We start from the raw sequence: 14858 nt of genomic DNA on the forward strand, positions 1-14858 counted from the left end.
GATCCAGATTCTTTAGTTATTCATTCTGCATTGTTGAAGTCAACCAATTGAAACAACAAAAGAACAGAAAGAATATAGCTTCCACAAGAGTCCGTAACTAAAACAAAAGCCTAAATTTTAGGATATATCCAAGTAGGAGAATGATCTTTTTCTGACCTTCCTTTGCTTAAAACTCATATTTTAGTATGTATGCTCTAAAAAAATCTGAATGTCTTATTCCTGTGCACAACTCCTATCACAGCAGAAGCATTTTTGATAATTGGTGTTATCTTGTGGAATCTCTTCCAGGTTAACATTGGAGGTAGTGAATCATGTTAGTCTTGTATATATGTGTATGATAAATTCATTGTGGTAAATATGATTCTTCAGTGTCTTGTCATCATTTATACACTTTTAATGGCATGTTCAGAAGATAAGTGTTACATGGTATGACTGGTACATTATAGTAATCTGGTAACCTATATAATGTTTTGATTTATATTTTGTTTGCTTTTGCACTCCCATAGAATGGTAAGGAGTCACTTCTGTGAAGATCTACATGAAGATTTTGTTTTCAAGTGATTTTACTTAGCAATAAAATTAAATTGGATTGACATAAGTATGTTCTGTGACTTCATGTACTAAATTTGTTTTTCTGCTTATTCAAACTGTAAAAATTGCATACCTCATTGTTTTTAAAAAGTATAACCAAAAAGAATCTTTGCAGTTGATTACAGTTTTTTTAGTCAGACACTTTGTAGAAAGAGAACTCTATTTTAGGTTTAATTTTGTTTATTTAATTTTTAAATTTAAATCAAATAGATACTTCTGATTTCCTGAAGGTCTATATACATCTTCTCTCCCTCTGTTTGTAACATGCTCACATTTCGAGGTAAGTGCCAGAGGCATTGATTTTCACTCTAGGAGTGCATCACTACCTTCTTAATGATTGCCTCCCTGGAAGCTGATGAGAGTATTTTCCTCCTGCACTTAAAGAAAAAAGTCTTATCCAAAGCCCACTGAAAGTGGTGAGAGTCTTTTAAAAATACTGTGTCTTTGGATCCAAACCAAAGACACAGATATGCCTCCCAGGTTACAACCTATCAAGGCAACCTCACCCTTAATGCTTTGAAATGCATATGAGGTAGTGAAGATTTTGTTGTTGTTGTTGCACAATGAGGATACTTCTGAAAATAACTCTCAACTGCATTCCCTCTTCCCCTATGAGATTGATAAGGTGATTTTGGCTGGATTTTTTTGATACTGTGATCCTGTAGTATTGTGCATAAATGTTTTTCTCATAATTAACTTCCTGACAGTATTTATACTCCATTGGAATTAAAATAGTGAAGTGTATTTATGATTCTGTAGATGTACAAATAGAATAGCTGTGCTTAACTTATAGCTGTTTGTGACGTGCAGGTGAATGAGTAAAAAAGCAGAACCAAAATCTTTTAAATGTCTTGAAAATCATGCATTTTGTTGTCTTTTCAGGGACCATATCTGTGAACACATTACGTACACCATATACTGCACCAGGAGAAAGTGAAATCCTTGACTTGGATGATGACTTATATCTTGGAGGCTTACCAGAAAATAAAGCAGGCCTCGTCTTCCCAACAGAGGTGTGGACAGCACTTCTCAATTATGGATACGTCGGCTGCATTAGAGATTTATTTATTGATGGTCAAAGCAAAGATATTCGACAGATGGCTGAAATTCAAAGCACAGCTGGAGTAAAACCCTCATGCTCAAGAGAAACTGCAAAACCTTGCCTTAGCAACCCCTGTAAAAACAATGGTGTGTGCAGGGATGGGTGGAACAGATATGTTTGTGATTGCTCTGGCACGGGCTACCTTGGCAGATCGTGCGAAAGAGGTAGGTTCCATGAGATAACTGCATTTCTGTTTTACAGAATCCTGCACAATGATTAAAAGTGGTAAACTAACATTAACTCTCCTGAGGCAAAAAAAAAAATCCTGTTTTTTATTTGATATGAGATGGAGCCCTGCTCCAGACTGAAAGGAATAACTCTAGAGGAAAGATCTTAGGGGAGACTCTAAGATGCATGAGGAAGTATTAGTTGCCTATGACAGAGAGTCAGTATTGCTGAATGTTTCATAGAAAATGCCTCCTTTTTCTCTCATCATACATTGCTGAGTTCTGAAAAGCTTTGTGAAAGCAATTTTAAATAGTATTGCATGGCTATAAGGGTCACATTCCAATTCCAAATGGAGGTCTTGTTCTCTGCCTATTTATGTCAATATCAGTCTGTAATTAAATTTACTTTTGAATTCCACAGTGTCACTTAAATCTGTGACCAGAACTTCATCCATGAGTCAAAGCGGAAGAATCAGTGTAGGAACTGATATTTCTTACCTAACTCTTTTTAAAAGGATCCTAGTACCCAAGAAAACTGTTTCTAGTTATCTTAAATCTCTGAGTATCCCTCTTGCCTAGAAAAGGTAACAGTGAAGTAGACAAATGCCATTTATTTTATTGAAAAGGTGGATAGTGGCAAGGAAGGCAGATGTTGAAATTAGTTAACAGGTAGAAAATCCTGTAATTAATTTAAAATTATGGAGTGTGCTAACAAAAGATTTAATGTAAGTAGGCAAATAATAAAAAAGTGTAGTTAATATTTTAGGTGTTTATTTTTATTCTTATTGCAATAGAAAATGTGTCAATGGTAGAAGATTTATTTTTTCATCTCACATTTGACACAGTACAGATTCTCTTCAACCTGAAATCTAAACCTAAAGTTTATTGACTGGAAAGGTAATTTTTTTTCATCTAGTTTGATTATTTTTTCTAGCTTGTCAGATGAAACAAAAATATTTTCTTTAAAAACAAAACCCTAATGAATGTTTCAAAGTTGTATGTAAATAGATGCGTGCATTTATGTAGTATTAATACCACGATATTACTAGCATTTGCAAGAAAATTCTCCGATTTTTCTCGATTTTTTCCTGTCTTATTTTCTGACAATTTATGCCTTTGGCTCATGGCCAGTTATTCTGAGCTCTCCAGATTGTTGTTACTGGTGGAGTGGAGCTGGCAGAGGGCACAGCCGAGCTGCCTGAGCATCCCCGAAGCCTTCTGTTAAACATGGCTGGTGTACCACCCTGTGGCCAAACTCTCCTATTACATAGGGCACAAGCGAAAACCGGATTTGCATTTTTTTCCAATGAAAAGCCGGAAAACATGTGCGTTAGAGGCATAAACACGCGCAGATCTGCAAAGAACTTCAAAGCGGGCTTCATCATAACAATTTCCCATAAATATATTGGACAGGTGGTGATACTTTATATAGAAAACGTTGTCTTTTTTATTTCCCATGCTTTATTTTCAGTCACTGTCCAGTTTAGGGCTTCATTTTCCCAGCGCATACCCCCAGTGGGAATGGTGGCATTATAGTGGTGGTGTTGACTTCTCTACAATAATATTTGGTTTTTGTCCAACAGAAAAATGTGTGGCAGTTCAGCAGTATGGGATCATTTCGTACTCTTGGGTTTCCCTCTCCAGAGGAAACTACACTGAAAGGAGATGTCTTCTCAGTAATATTCATATCCCAAATGGTCATGCATTAGTAAGATTATAGCTTTTGGGATTCTGAAAGCGTCGTGCTGGCATCGTACCACACAAAGTTATTATAGCCACTGCCAATGTGCAGTAACTGATAAACTTTTGTATTTGGTGATATAAGCAACACAATTATAATTGTTCAAACTAATTTAAAGAAAATAAGAACATGTTCATTTCAACAAACAATACAGTTTCACAAAGAAAAGAAAGCTTTATAATAAAATATTGGAGATTAAACAACTGGAATATTTAACATTAAGTGATTAAGGTGTCTTCAGTAAACAAAAGTGTGTAGGTACTTTTTATTTCCATGATTTATTTTTTGTGCTATTTCCCCTAAAGCAGGAGTGATAACATCCATACTTATCTATACTTGGATGTTATATATACTTATCTGTACAATACAGAATCTGAAATAATTAGAGTTTATTAGTGCACAAAAACCCTGGAACACCGCTTGACCCTATTTTAATTTAGTTAAAATTATATACATACATACATACATATATATATATATATGCATGTATATATATATGTATATATATAATATCCATCCCATTTTATCCTTTTGAAAGTTATTCTTGATTTTACTCTGGATTTTCAGTAAGGTTAAACATCAGTATAATCTGTAGATTGGCTTTAGTAGATTATAGAAACTACAGCAGATGGATGGACAGATGTCACAGCAATATAATTTGGCTTCCTATCTTTCTTTGTAGACCACAGTATGTGACTGCCTCTTGGCAAGGCCTTTTGCAGGTGTATGCTCTTGACTGAATAGCTAGGAACAGTGAACAATACTAAAATAATCAAACAGTGATAAGAAAAATTAAGCATGCCAACAAAGATTTATCAAAGTGACATTTCTGAGGGGAAAATATGTTGAAAGTAGAGTGTGTGTAGATGTCCACATTGTGCATGCACAGACACCTGTGTACACACATACCCATTAAAGAAATGTAACTTTCATTCCTTGCATTATATCTGGATGCTTTATAATTTAAAATGAAGAAAAATAAAGGTAATATGACGATATATGGTATGAAGAATCATGTGTTCAAAATATTAGAGCAATTCCATCACTATCTTAACTGATTGGTCCTGTGTGTTAAAGTTCTAGTACCCCTACAATGTGGCTTAGGACTTCAGTCCTGAAATAATACCAGTGTAGGAATTGGGAGAAACCATTTCAACTTCTATTCACATATTATCTAGTAACAAATGACATATAAATAATTGTTTCTATCAGACTGATGGAAAGATTCCCTATGACTCACTAAGTCTGCAGCTTTGGGCCCAGGTGGACTGAAGTAGCTGCCATAGAGAAAACACCAAATGCCTGGGAATAGAACAAAAAGTAAATTTCACTCAGTAGCAGCCAATACATATTTGAATACTCACACAATTTCTAGGAGTAAAATGGTATATATCGGGGTGTGTTTTCAGGGCACTACTATTGCTCTACTAATACTGGTAAATGAAACAAGATCAGAGAGCAAACCTGAATACTTGATTACAAGTAATACAAATTGATCACATACCTCCTGGAATGACTCTGGACTGCATTGTCTGTCACTTTCTGGGCGAAGTTTGTTTGTGATTTTGGAGATAGCAGACACAGAGAGTGATTTTATGCTTTAAAAACAGCTCTGTGGGCTGCAATACAGTCTTCATATTATTGCAGACACTTTGAAACTGAAAAAAGCAAGAAAAAATTAATAATTCTCTCTTTGGGACTTCACAGGCATCACAAGAGGTTCAGAGAAAAAAAGATCCTGTTTTATTTATTAAAATATATGCAGTAGGCATCTGTACTCACCAAGCATCATGTTTTTAAAACAACACAAACCTGACTGCAAAACTTATGAGAAAGAACACTGAAATTCAAGTACCTAGTCCATACTTCTTTCACTTTAATTTAAATGGGCTGTGAACTGAAGAATAGCATCTGGTTGGAAAATTCTGCCTATGCCTATAAATATCCAGTTCAGTATTTCTGAGGGTAGGAACAGTCGTAGGTAAGTTTCCAGAAGAGTTGGTGCCTCAGTCTCTTGAACAATTTAGGTAATTGCAGCTCAAGTGAAAATTAATGTCCTGAATCCCCTCAGGTCAGTACTAGTCTTTGCATGCTTAGTATTAGGCACAGAGATGATTGAAGTGTTGTGTGTGTATATGTATATGTAGGAAGGAACACTATCTAACCCTGAAGATTTTAATAAGAATAAAATTGAAGAAAAAAATAGAGAAGGGGAACTGACTGGGTTCTTTTTAGGGTTTTGGTTTATTTGTGTGTTTTGGTTGGTTGGTTTTTACTTCAGAAGCAGCAAAGGTTTTAATTGTCAAGTTTATAAAAAATATCAAAGAATGAATGTATAAAATACCTTTTTATGAGTCTTTGTATTATGTATTACTGGTTATTTCTTGTTAGTAACTACTGCATACACTTACTTGCTGCCACAGAAAAAGACTGTCAGTGATGTTTTACAAGGATCTTCTTGCTATTTTTCTTTTCAATGCTATGAATCCAACACTGAAGTGGTAGTAAAACTATTATTCTTTGCCGTGGAGACTCTGATTATACAAATGAATAGCAGATTCTGAGCTAAATTTATAGCCTATTATCATTTGATCTAATAATTAAAAGAAAGCTGAAGAAGATAAAGACATTTTGACAATATTTATGTGAGAATATTTAGCCATGTAGATTTCAAATAAAGATGAGACAAATACGTCCTTGGAATTAGTTGGTCCAAAGAAAAAAAAAAAAAAAGAAATAAAAATAAAGGGGGCAAAAATTGATACTTAATTTTAGACAAATTGTTCCTTCAAGTTTTGCATAACTGGTGCCTCTCATCATTCAGCTCACCATCTTAGGAACCAGGCCTTGCAAATTAGCAATTCATTCTTGCCTGTTTTGTGTTTGTTTTTACTTTATTTGTTGTTTGGGTTTTGTTTTTTTCTTTCCCTTGTGATACCTTCGTATTTAGAAAGCCCATGACTTGGAGCTCCCTGTTTTGAAAGGAGCTAGTTGACATGAGGGAGATTCCTCCTTGCCCAGAGCTTTTAAGTCATTTGATCTTCTGTTTAGTATCCTTGATCTGTTCTTGGAACACCTGTTTCCAAAATAATTGGAACAGTCTGGTTTAGGAGGATTGAGTATCTAATCACATCAGGTCTGTTCACCATGATGTTAAATACTCACAGGTCATCTCCAATTAAATTACGACAGTTCCTTCTCTCCTTTTTCTGTAATTTTCTAAAAAAACCTTGGATAATTATAGGAAAGTTGGCAAATTGTAACAGTGCTGATTCTGACAACTTGCTTTTACATTATCTTAAGATAACTTGTTACCTGCAGACTTCCAGTGTTGCTGAATGTTGGATTTGCTTTGTATATGAAAGCCCTCAATACTATTAGTGTGGTGGTTTTTAATAGACCATATAAAAAACCTTTTGTGTTCTTTTATATTAGCATGTAACTTTAGCTTTTTTGCTAGAGTTCTTTATCTAAATCATATTTATCTTGATAAAGATCTTGTGAGCTTTTTATGCACAGGCTAGACAGCTAGATATAGGAATGAGTTGTAATATAACTCTAAAATAGACATAGGAATGAGCTCATGACTTTCACTCCCCGCTCCCCTCAAAAGAAAGCAAGGAAGAAACAAACACACAAAAAAACCTAAACCCAAAATCAACAAAGAGAAACCCCAAACAGTCAAAAAGCTAATCACCTTTCACTGCAAACTCTGACATGAAATCTCTTTTCAGACTGTTGCAAGTATTTAACCTGTTTCACAGAAAAATTTTAGGGTTTGAATATGCTGAAATCATCATTACCTGCGTAGCTAGAAATCGTCAAACCTGTCAATGTGTTCTTCTAACCTGTTACATCTAAGGACTTTCACACCAGTATTAGTAATCCCTTTTTTCAAACATCAAACTCTTTTCTCCAAATTTGTACTGGGGAGGTCTAAAATTCTTTACACAGGAGAAGGTTGTCCAGAGAAGCTACAGATGCCCCATCCCTGGAAGTGTTCAAGGCCAGGTTGGATGGAGTTTGAAGCAACCTGGTCTAGTGGAAAGTGGCCCTGCCCATGGCAGGCATTTGGAACTAGATGATCTTTAAGGTTTCTTCCAACCCAAGCCATTTTATGATTCCATTAATGAAAATATCATCTATCATTTTTGCCTCTTAGAGAATTAGTGGAACATTTTGTCCTTCCATGTATCATGTAGGCTGGAAGTCTTGAAGAGCTTATCTGTCTTTAACAGTATACAAGAGATGCAACGGAAACAGTTTTGACAAACTTAGTTATGACACTTATTAAACTTAGTACCAATATTATTAGTCTTTGAAAAGTTGGGACCACAATACACCTTTGTTATAGAAAAGTGTCTCCATTATACTGCAGCAAATTGAAGCATAAGGAAGTTTCCCACGGGTGTTCTCTGCTGTCTTCTCTTTCTGTTCATTGCTCATTTGGTCTGTTATTGGGCGAGTAACTAACATTCAGTGAGTTGAGGTGCCCCCAGAATTGCACCTTTTTCTAAGAAAGATTCTGTAGCATTGTGTTTAGATTTCATCATCTAACACTTCAACCATTTCTGAGATGGAGAGTTTTTGAGTTAAAGGATGGAAGAAGCTAGGAGGTCTCTAGTGAGGTAGTGGTAGGTAAACAATCAGATGTCCATAAAAACAGGGCACATTCAGATAGTGCATTTTGCCAATTGGGTAGTGATTTTAGTTATGAAGAATGGATAGTTTTGTATGTTACTGCAGAGCCTACTGGTGGTCTACCTACTGACTGTTGTGTTTGGGTAAAGGGTGTTACTCTTTCTCTGCTCCTTCCACCATGATGTGCCACTGTCAACAACCCTAAGAGCCATTTCCAAAGGCTGTGGTGGTTGACTGGCCACAATGTTTGTTTGTCCTGCAAGAAAGGACTTCCTAACACATTTCCAAAATGCATTTCCTTTGCTTTCTAGGAACCACAGTGTCTCCCTGTGAGCAGAAATGCAGTCTTTTTGCTACCTTCTTGTTACCAGCCTGGAAGCTGGGAAAAGAAGACTTGTGGCTGGTTGCTCTGGGCTCTAACAGACTGTGATTGCTCTGTGTCAGGGCCTCTCGCTGGGAGGGTTTCCTATAATATCTGAAAGTGACAGTTATTTGCTCGTCTCGGGGGTTTTAAGATCTTACCCTCAATATGCCAAGTCTAGTCTCAATCCTCTTGTTGAGGCTGTCGTAAGCTTCATGTACCCATTTTTGATTGTATACCATGGGTTTTGTAGTCACGAAGCAATCTGTGCCCCATCCAAACCATGCTGGGCACAGTTACCCATTTTTAGGAGGCTTTTTGCTAACTGGATGATAATTGTAACTGTGGTGGTAGCAATGCTGATAGGTTTATACATGAAGCGTCCTGAGGATGGTTATCTAGGTGAATGACAGACATGGCCTTTTATTAGGCTGTAAGGTTTACCTGAATGTGTTTTACTGTCTTTGACCTACTTTGGGTAGTTCAGGCCTAGTTTTTCAAGCATTGCTTTATATGTGATTTTACTGATCTGGCTGAAGATGACTGGGCCATTACAGAGCAATTTAGTTTCTTTAAAAAGCACCAAGATATGCCACTTAAACAAAATAAAACAAGAAAAAAAATTAACAAAAAAACAAATCCAACTTTGCTTATGTAATAATGAAATGTAATATATAATTTTTCTGTGTCGTGCTAAGTAAATACACATTTGCCGTCTTATCGTTAAGGAGTTTCAGTAGACAGAGCATGATTCTTAAACAACTGATTTTTCTCCTTTATGTTTTCAGAGGCAACAATTTTAAGCTATGATGGAAGTATGTTTATGAAAATACAGCTCCCTGTTGTGATGCATACAGAGGCCGAAGATGTTTCTTTACGGTTCAGGTCTCAGCGAGCTTATGGCATTTTAATGGCAACAACTTCCAGGGAATCTGCAGATACCCTTCGTTTAGAGTTGGATGCAGGACGAGTTAAGCTAACGGTCAACCTAGGTAACAACCTCTTCCTCCAAGAAATTAACATTTTCTTTACATTTTTCTTTTTGCTTGCAAACATTTATGAAACGGCCTGTTTTAACATTAAAAGTAAACTGAAATGATATATAAACACATGTCAATGCAACATTTGCGTATGTACATACACAAATACATGGCCATTATTATAATTTATTTTGTTTTCTTTTGCATTTTTTTATTCTTTATTTAGTCTTAACATAATCCATCACAATATTTTTGTACTATTGTGTATTCTAAAAAAAGAAGACAAATTCATCAGTGGTATTTTTGGGCTAAATAATTATTCTTCATTGTGGAAGGCTGGTCTCCTTCCACAACTTCTTCGCAGTATCAATTCCACAACTTTAATGTGCAAGCAGAAACAACGTGCATGTGGGTCAGTTCAGTTTTACCTCCACCAATTAATGTAAAACATGCAAATATATCAAAGACTTTCTAGTTTCAATACTGGAAACATTGCAATTAGATATTCCCACTGATGGATTTCTCAGTCTCCTTTTTTTAGGTGTCAAATCTATAGTAAATCCATCTCCTCTTTTTTAAACAGTTCTGTAGTGGTATTTTTGTAGTATCAAACGATAACACAACCCTTCAATGCCCAAAGACTGCGGCCCTCAGCAAACAGCCTTGTGAACACAGGAAGCACAAGCCCTTTTACAGAAAAAAAGATTGGTTTCCTTGTTTAAGGACAAAATGTTAGGGTATGATTTTCCCTAGTTAAAAAAGAAAAGAAAGAAAGAAAGAAAGAAAAGCATTTCTGCCACACTTATGAATAAGTCCGAGTCAGGACCTGAAAGAGAACAGAATTATGCTCAGGAGAATGCACATTTCGTGCAGCCATTCCCATTCAACAGAATGCTGCTTTTAAAGGAAATTAAGTATTTTATTGTTTTAGTTGCAGATAAATGATTTCTAGAAAGCATGGGTGGGGGTGAGAAAATAATCGCCCAACCCTCCACTTCACAAAAGTGTTGCTCACTGAAATACTGTCCTGGTGTTTAGCTATCAGAAGGGAGAAGGAGAAGCGCAGGGTATCCCAGTTGACTCTTCCCTTGCAGTCCCCTCCAGTGTGGAGCTGGGGCTGCTGCAGGCCGTAGTGGGGAGGCTCCCTGGTGCTTTCTGTAAAGGGGGTGTGCAGGTGCTGCTCCTTGGCTGTTTGCAACCACTTTTCTGATGCGGTTGACGACACATGACAAACTCAGCTATATGGAAACAAAATCTAGGTTTGATGGTATATCTGTTCCTCAAAGGTGTAAACCAGGACTAGTGTAAAATCAAGTAGCGTGGTGTAGAGTTTAGATTTTTTTTTCAGCAATAAATAAATGCAGGTAGCTCAGCAGATGATTGTGGACAGATCAGGTTATTCACTTTACATACAAAACACCAGCCTCTGCCTACTTCTATAGTTTGTGAAAGTAAATAAAAAGTAAACAAATCCATGCCCTAGCAATATTGTTCCTTCCTCTGACACCCCTTTTTTTTCTCTTTTTTTTTAAATTTTTTTTTTTAGTCAGACAAGAACATAATCTCAAAATATAAAGAATTATCTTTATTCTCTGATGAAAGTTTATAAATATGTGACGATTTTTTTTTTCCTGTGTGTTAATGTAGCTTTAAAGTAATCACTGTTCATTTCTTAAATCTGTACATTAAGGATATGTAAACCAACAAAACCTTATTTGTAGACCTAAGTAATGTTAATACTTAGTTTTTGGAGAGAAGCCTTTGAGGTATACTATCCACAAGTTGTCCAAGATGTCTGATTGTGGCCTGGCTTGCTCTATGACCCATTGTGACGGAGCACTTTTTAATTGCATTGAGAGAAATTACCTGTTCTTTCACAGATGGGGAGAAAGTTGCAGCCTGCCTCAGTTAAGCATCTTTGACTTTTAATCCTAATTTTTCACTTAGATTTGTCACCATGTAGCTTTGTTTGAAATTGGCCATTTTTACCCTATTTGTCGTTTCTATTTATAAAGATTTATCGCAGTATATCTGGGTTATAACAGTATGTAAACACTGATGATATGGAGTGGCCATATTTGCATGTGTCTGTCCCCGGAAGGGTGGACTGTGATTTTATTGGATGTCTGCAGCTATTACCTTGAAGGATAAATTTTCATTTTTCATCTATTCTTCCCCATCTAGACTGTATCAGGATTAACTGTAATTCCAGTAAGTGCCTATTCAAACTTTTTAAAATGTTATTCCACCATTATAAAATATGCAAACTAGATGAAAAAGATTGTGGACAGCTTGCAAGCACTCGATAATTTATTAATGAAATGTGATGATTAATTATCATTGTGTAAAAAGTCATCATATACTCTAGCACGTAATTTATGACCTTCCCATAGGACATAACTTTAGCTAAAATACTAAAAAGTATCCTACAGTTTGTAAACAAACATAGAGGAAATGGTACCTGTAGTACTGTATTATTCTGGATGGGCTATTTTATTTACAGTAGCCATAGAATTTTTGACAGCTTTTCTGATAAGCTGTCACACATTTTTTCCCCCATGTCCTCCTTCTAGTTTTCTTGACATTTTGGCTTCAGCTTCTGGTGAGACTGTTGGAGCATAATTGTTTGTACTACACAAATTTCTATTTATAATCTTCCAAGACAATTAACTATATTTACTGGCTGGTTATAGCACAATTGGTTTTGCTAAATCTTTATGTAAATGTGATACATTGCAATAAGAACATTATTAAGTCTGAAAATAACCATATTTTTATGATGATTTTTTACATTCTAATCATGTAGAAAAAACCTTAAATTGAACAATTTTTCTCTGTGATATGCATGTTTATGAAACAGAGGGAAACATTTGCCAGATGAATGGACTAAATTTTAACTTCTCTGATATTATTTGGATTAAGAGGCTATATTCTGAAAGGAGAAAAAGGACTGTGATTTTATTTTGAGTCTATGGAATTCCTGAATGGTGTCAACAAAATTATTGATAGTAAGTATGGTAGATTTGAGTTTTGGGTTGTTCTTTTATTTCCCTTCTTAACAGGTTTTGCAGGCCAGAGGACTGGCTTTATGAAAATAGAAACAAAGCTAAACAACAAACTCCATAGGTGTAATTTGTAGTTGTTAGTAGTTAAAAGACATTAACATAACATTCCTTAATAGTTTTATAACCTACAGAGAAAAACAAGGATCTGCAGTTATAATTTGTCATTTGGTAATAGATTTTTCAATTAATGATTTTACAAGACAAAAATACAGCATTTGTATTAAAAAGTAGAATTTTCTTGCAGCAAGTTTTTAATCTAAATCACACCTAAATCCAGACAGACTTTTCAATAGAATAAAGAAAATGCTCGTAGGTACAAAGACATAAAAATAGCTTCCTTATATATTAAAAAAAAAAAATTAAAAAATAAAAATTTCCTGCTTATAAACACAAATATTTTCTATTGCCACTTGCTAAAATGCATAAAATCATGAAAAATCTCAGAAATATTTTTGTTGGTCTGCCACAGGACCCTAATTTTTTATACTGATGAAGTCCCAATGAGAAAAAGCTTTCCAAGTGTAAGACAAACAGCTTTTTGAGCTGAAATGTAATGAGATTTCTTGCTGCTTGTAAATTCCTTTTTCCCTAGAAAAGCAATATTGCTTTTTTTCTTAACTTCCTTACTAAAATCAGAAAATCCCTTTGAAAACAGAATTACTAACATAGGGAAAAAACTCAGGAATATAACAGGTGTTTTCATTTTTTTATCTCTTTTGGACTAAACGATGTGTCATAAAAATAAATTTAAATGGTTTCTAGGTTTCATTTTTAAGAAAGTTTTGGATCAAAAGAGAATCTGCAAACACAAAGTAATAAGCCTCCAATTAAGGAGTTGCAAAGATGAGAAATATATGTACTGGATTGAATTAGCAGTTATAAGTTCTTTTTGTTCTCATACAAAAGCAGCATAACCTCTCTACAAAATATCCTTGATATAAAATACTCATAAGTTATTTTTCTTTGCAGTTTGTTTGTAGTCTTTTTGTTATTAGAATTGAACTTTCGTGATTAGTTCCATCTCCCTTTGGTGCTTGTGTACTGAACAGGGTTTTGTGAGCTTTCAGTACGGTAAGTACTACAATGTTTTCTTATCTGCACTCATTGTGCTTTTTCAACAACAGATAACATGTCTTAATTTTTAGATTATGAAGAATTACTGCTCTTAGCAGTCCTTAAAAAATGCTTGATTAGTAGGCAATATAATGGGGGTTTGCTTAGAAGTTAGTCATGTTGATGTAGCGTCAGTGTTGGGACTGCAATATTATTTGTTATACCTAGACTAGTAACAGAGCTAATGTCAGGATGAAGCTATCTGATTTGAATTTGGAGAGATAGCTTTGGAAAAAAAGCTAAACAGAAACAAGCTGGAGAGAAGAAAAAGGAAGATGTGAATGTAAGCACCTTATCCTACTTTGACCTAGTGAGTAAAATACTGCACCTCTTCCTCTCATTTTCGCTTGAGTGCAGCCTGAAGCCTGTCTTCTGCTCACTACAGATCAAATGAATAACTCTTGCCTGGACAGAGCTAAGATTTTAATAGCATTTTTTTCTACACTTGATCATGTCTTTACCTTTAGCTATTGTCCTGTCTTGCAGAAGAGGTGGCATTTTGTGGTCTTCCTTTTTTGAAGCATAGAATAGTTCAATATTTCAAAATGTTAATCAGATGTCAGATCACTACTGAGCTTGTGTCTCATTAATAATCTTATGGAGACTGTTCATGCTGTTTGTATGGAACTGTGTAGCATACTAAATATTTTGTGCTAGGCTGGAAGATTGGTATCCTCATAAAACCTTACACCACTTGAAATTCTGTCATGTCAGTCAGAAAATGCCATTGCTGAAATGTTAGTTTTGTACATCTTTAAATCACCTCGTTGTGTTCTTCAGACCTGCAAGCTTACAAAATGAAATTGTCTGTCAGGTAGTGAGATAAATGGTCCTTCTAAACTGCAGGTACATGTAGGTCAGTGTTGATGCTGACACTAGGAGAAAGGGGAAAACTTATTTTATGAACAGAAATAGCTGCTATGGTTTCAGTATTAATGTTCATTGGCTGAGGAACTAATTTAAAAATAAGACTGCAGTGAACTCTATTGGTTCAAATTGCATGAATGCACAGCATATTTTGGCATTAGTCATTCTGTAAAAACTAAGTTGATGGCTGTACAGCTCCTATATATTCTATACAAAACTGATGAGCTAAT

General features: G+C 35.2%; 1 protein-coding gene across 9 annotated transcripts in view; it reads left to right on the forward strand.

The window, feature by feature from the left end:
* Positions 1-14858, forward strand: part of NRXN1 (neurexin 1) — a 708974-nt gene that overhangs the window by 288665 nt on the left and 405451 nt on the right. For 8 of the 9 annotated variants that reach the window (XM_039384935.1, XM_039384929.1, XM_039384934.1 and 5 more), the window contains 3 exons: positions 1474-1857; positions 9392-9595; positions 11768-11794. In XM_039384935.1, the coding sequence (XP_039240869.1) occupies positions 1474-1857; positions 9392-9595; positions 11768-11794 (615 nt within the window). The remainder of the gene's footprint in view (positions 1-1473; positions 1858-9391; positions 9596-11767; positions 11795-14858) is intronic. The other variant, XM_039384932.1, reaches the window with a different exon arrangement.

This window comes from Pipra filicauda, unplaced genomic scaffold (assembly GCF_003945595.2).
Source record: "Pipra filicauda isolate LSUMZ 115617 unplaced genomic scaffold, ASM394559v2 scaffold386_size940508_pilon, whole genome shotgun sequence".
Lineage (NCBI taxonomy): Eukaryota > Metazoa > Chordata > Aves > Passeriformes > Pipridae > Pipra > Pipra filicauda.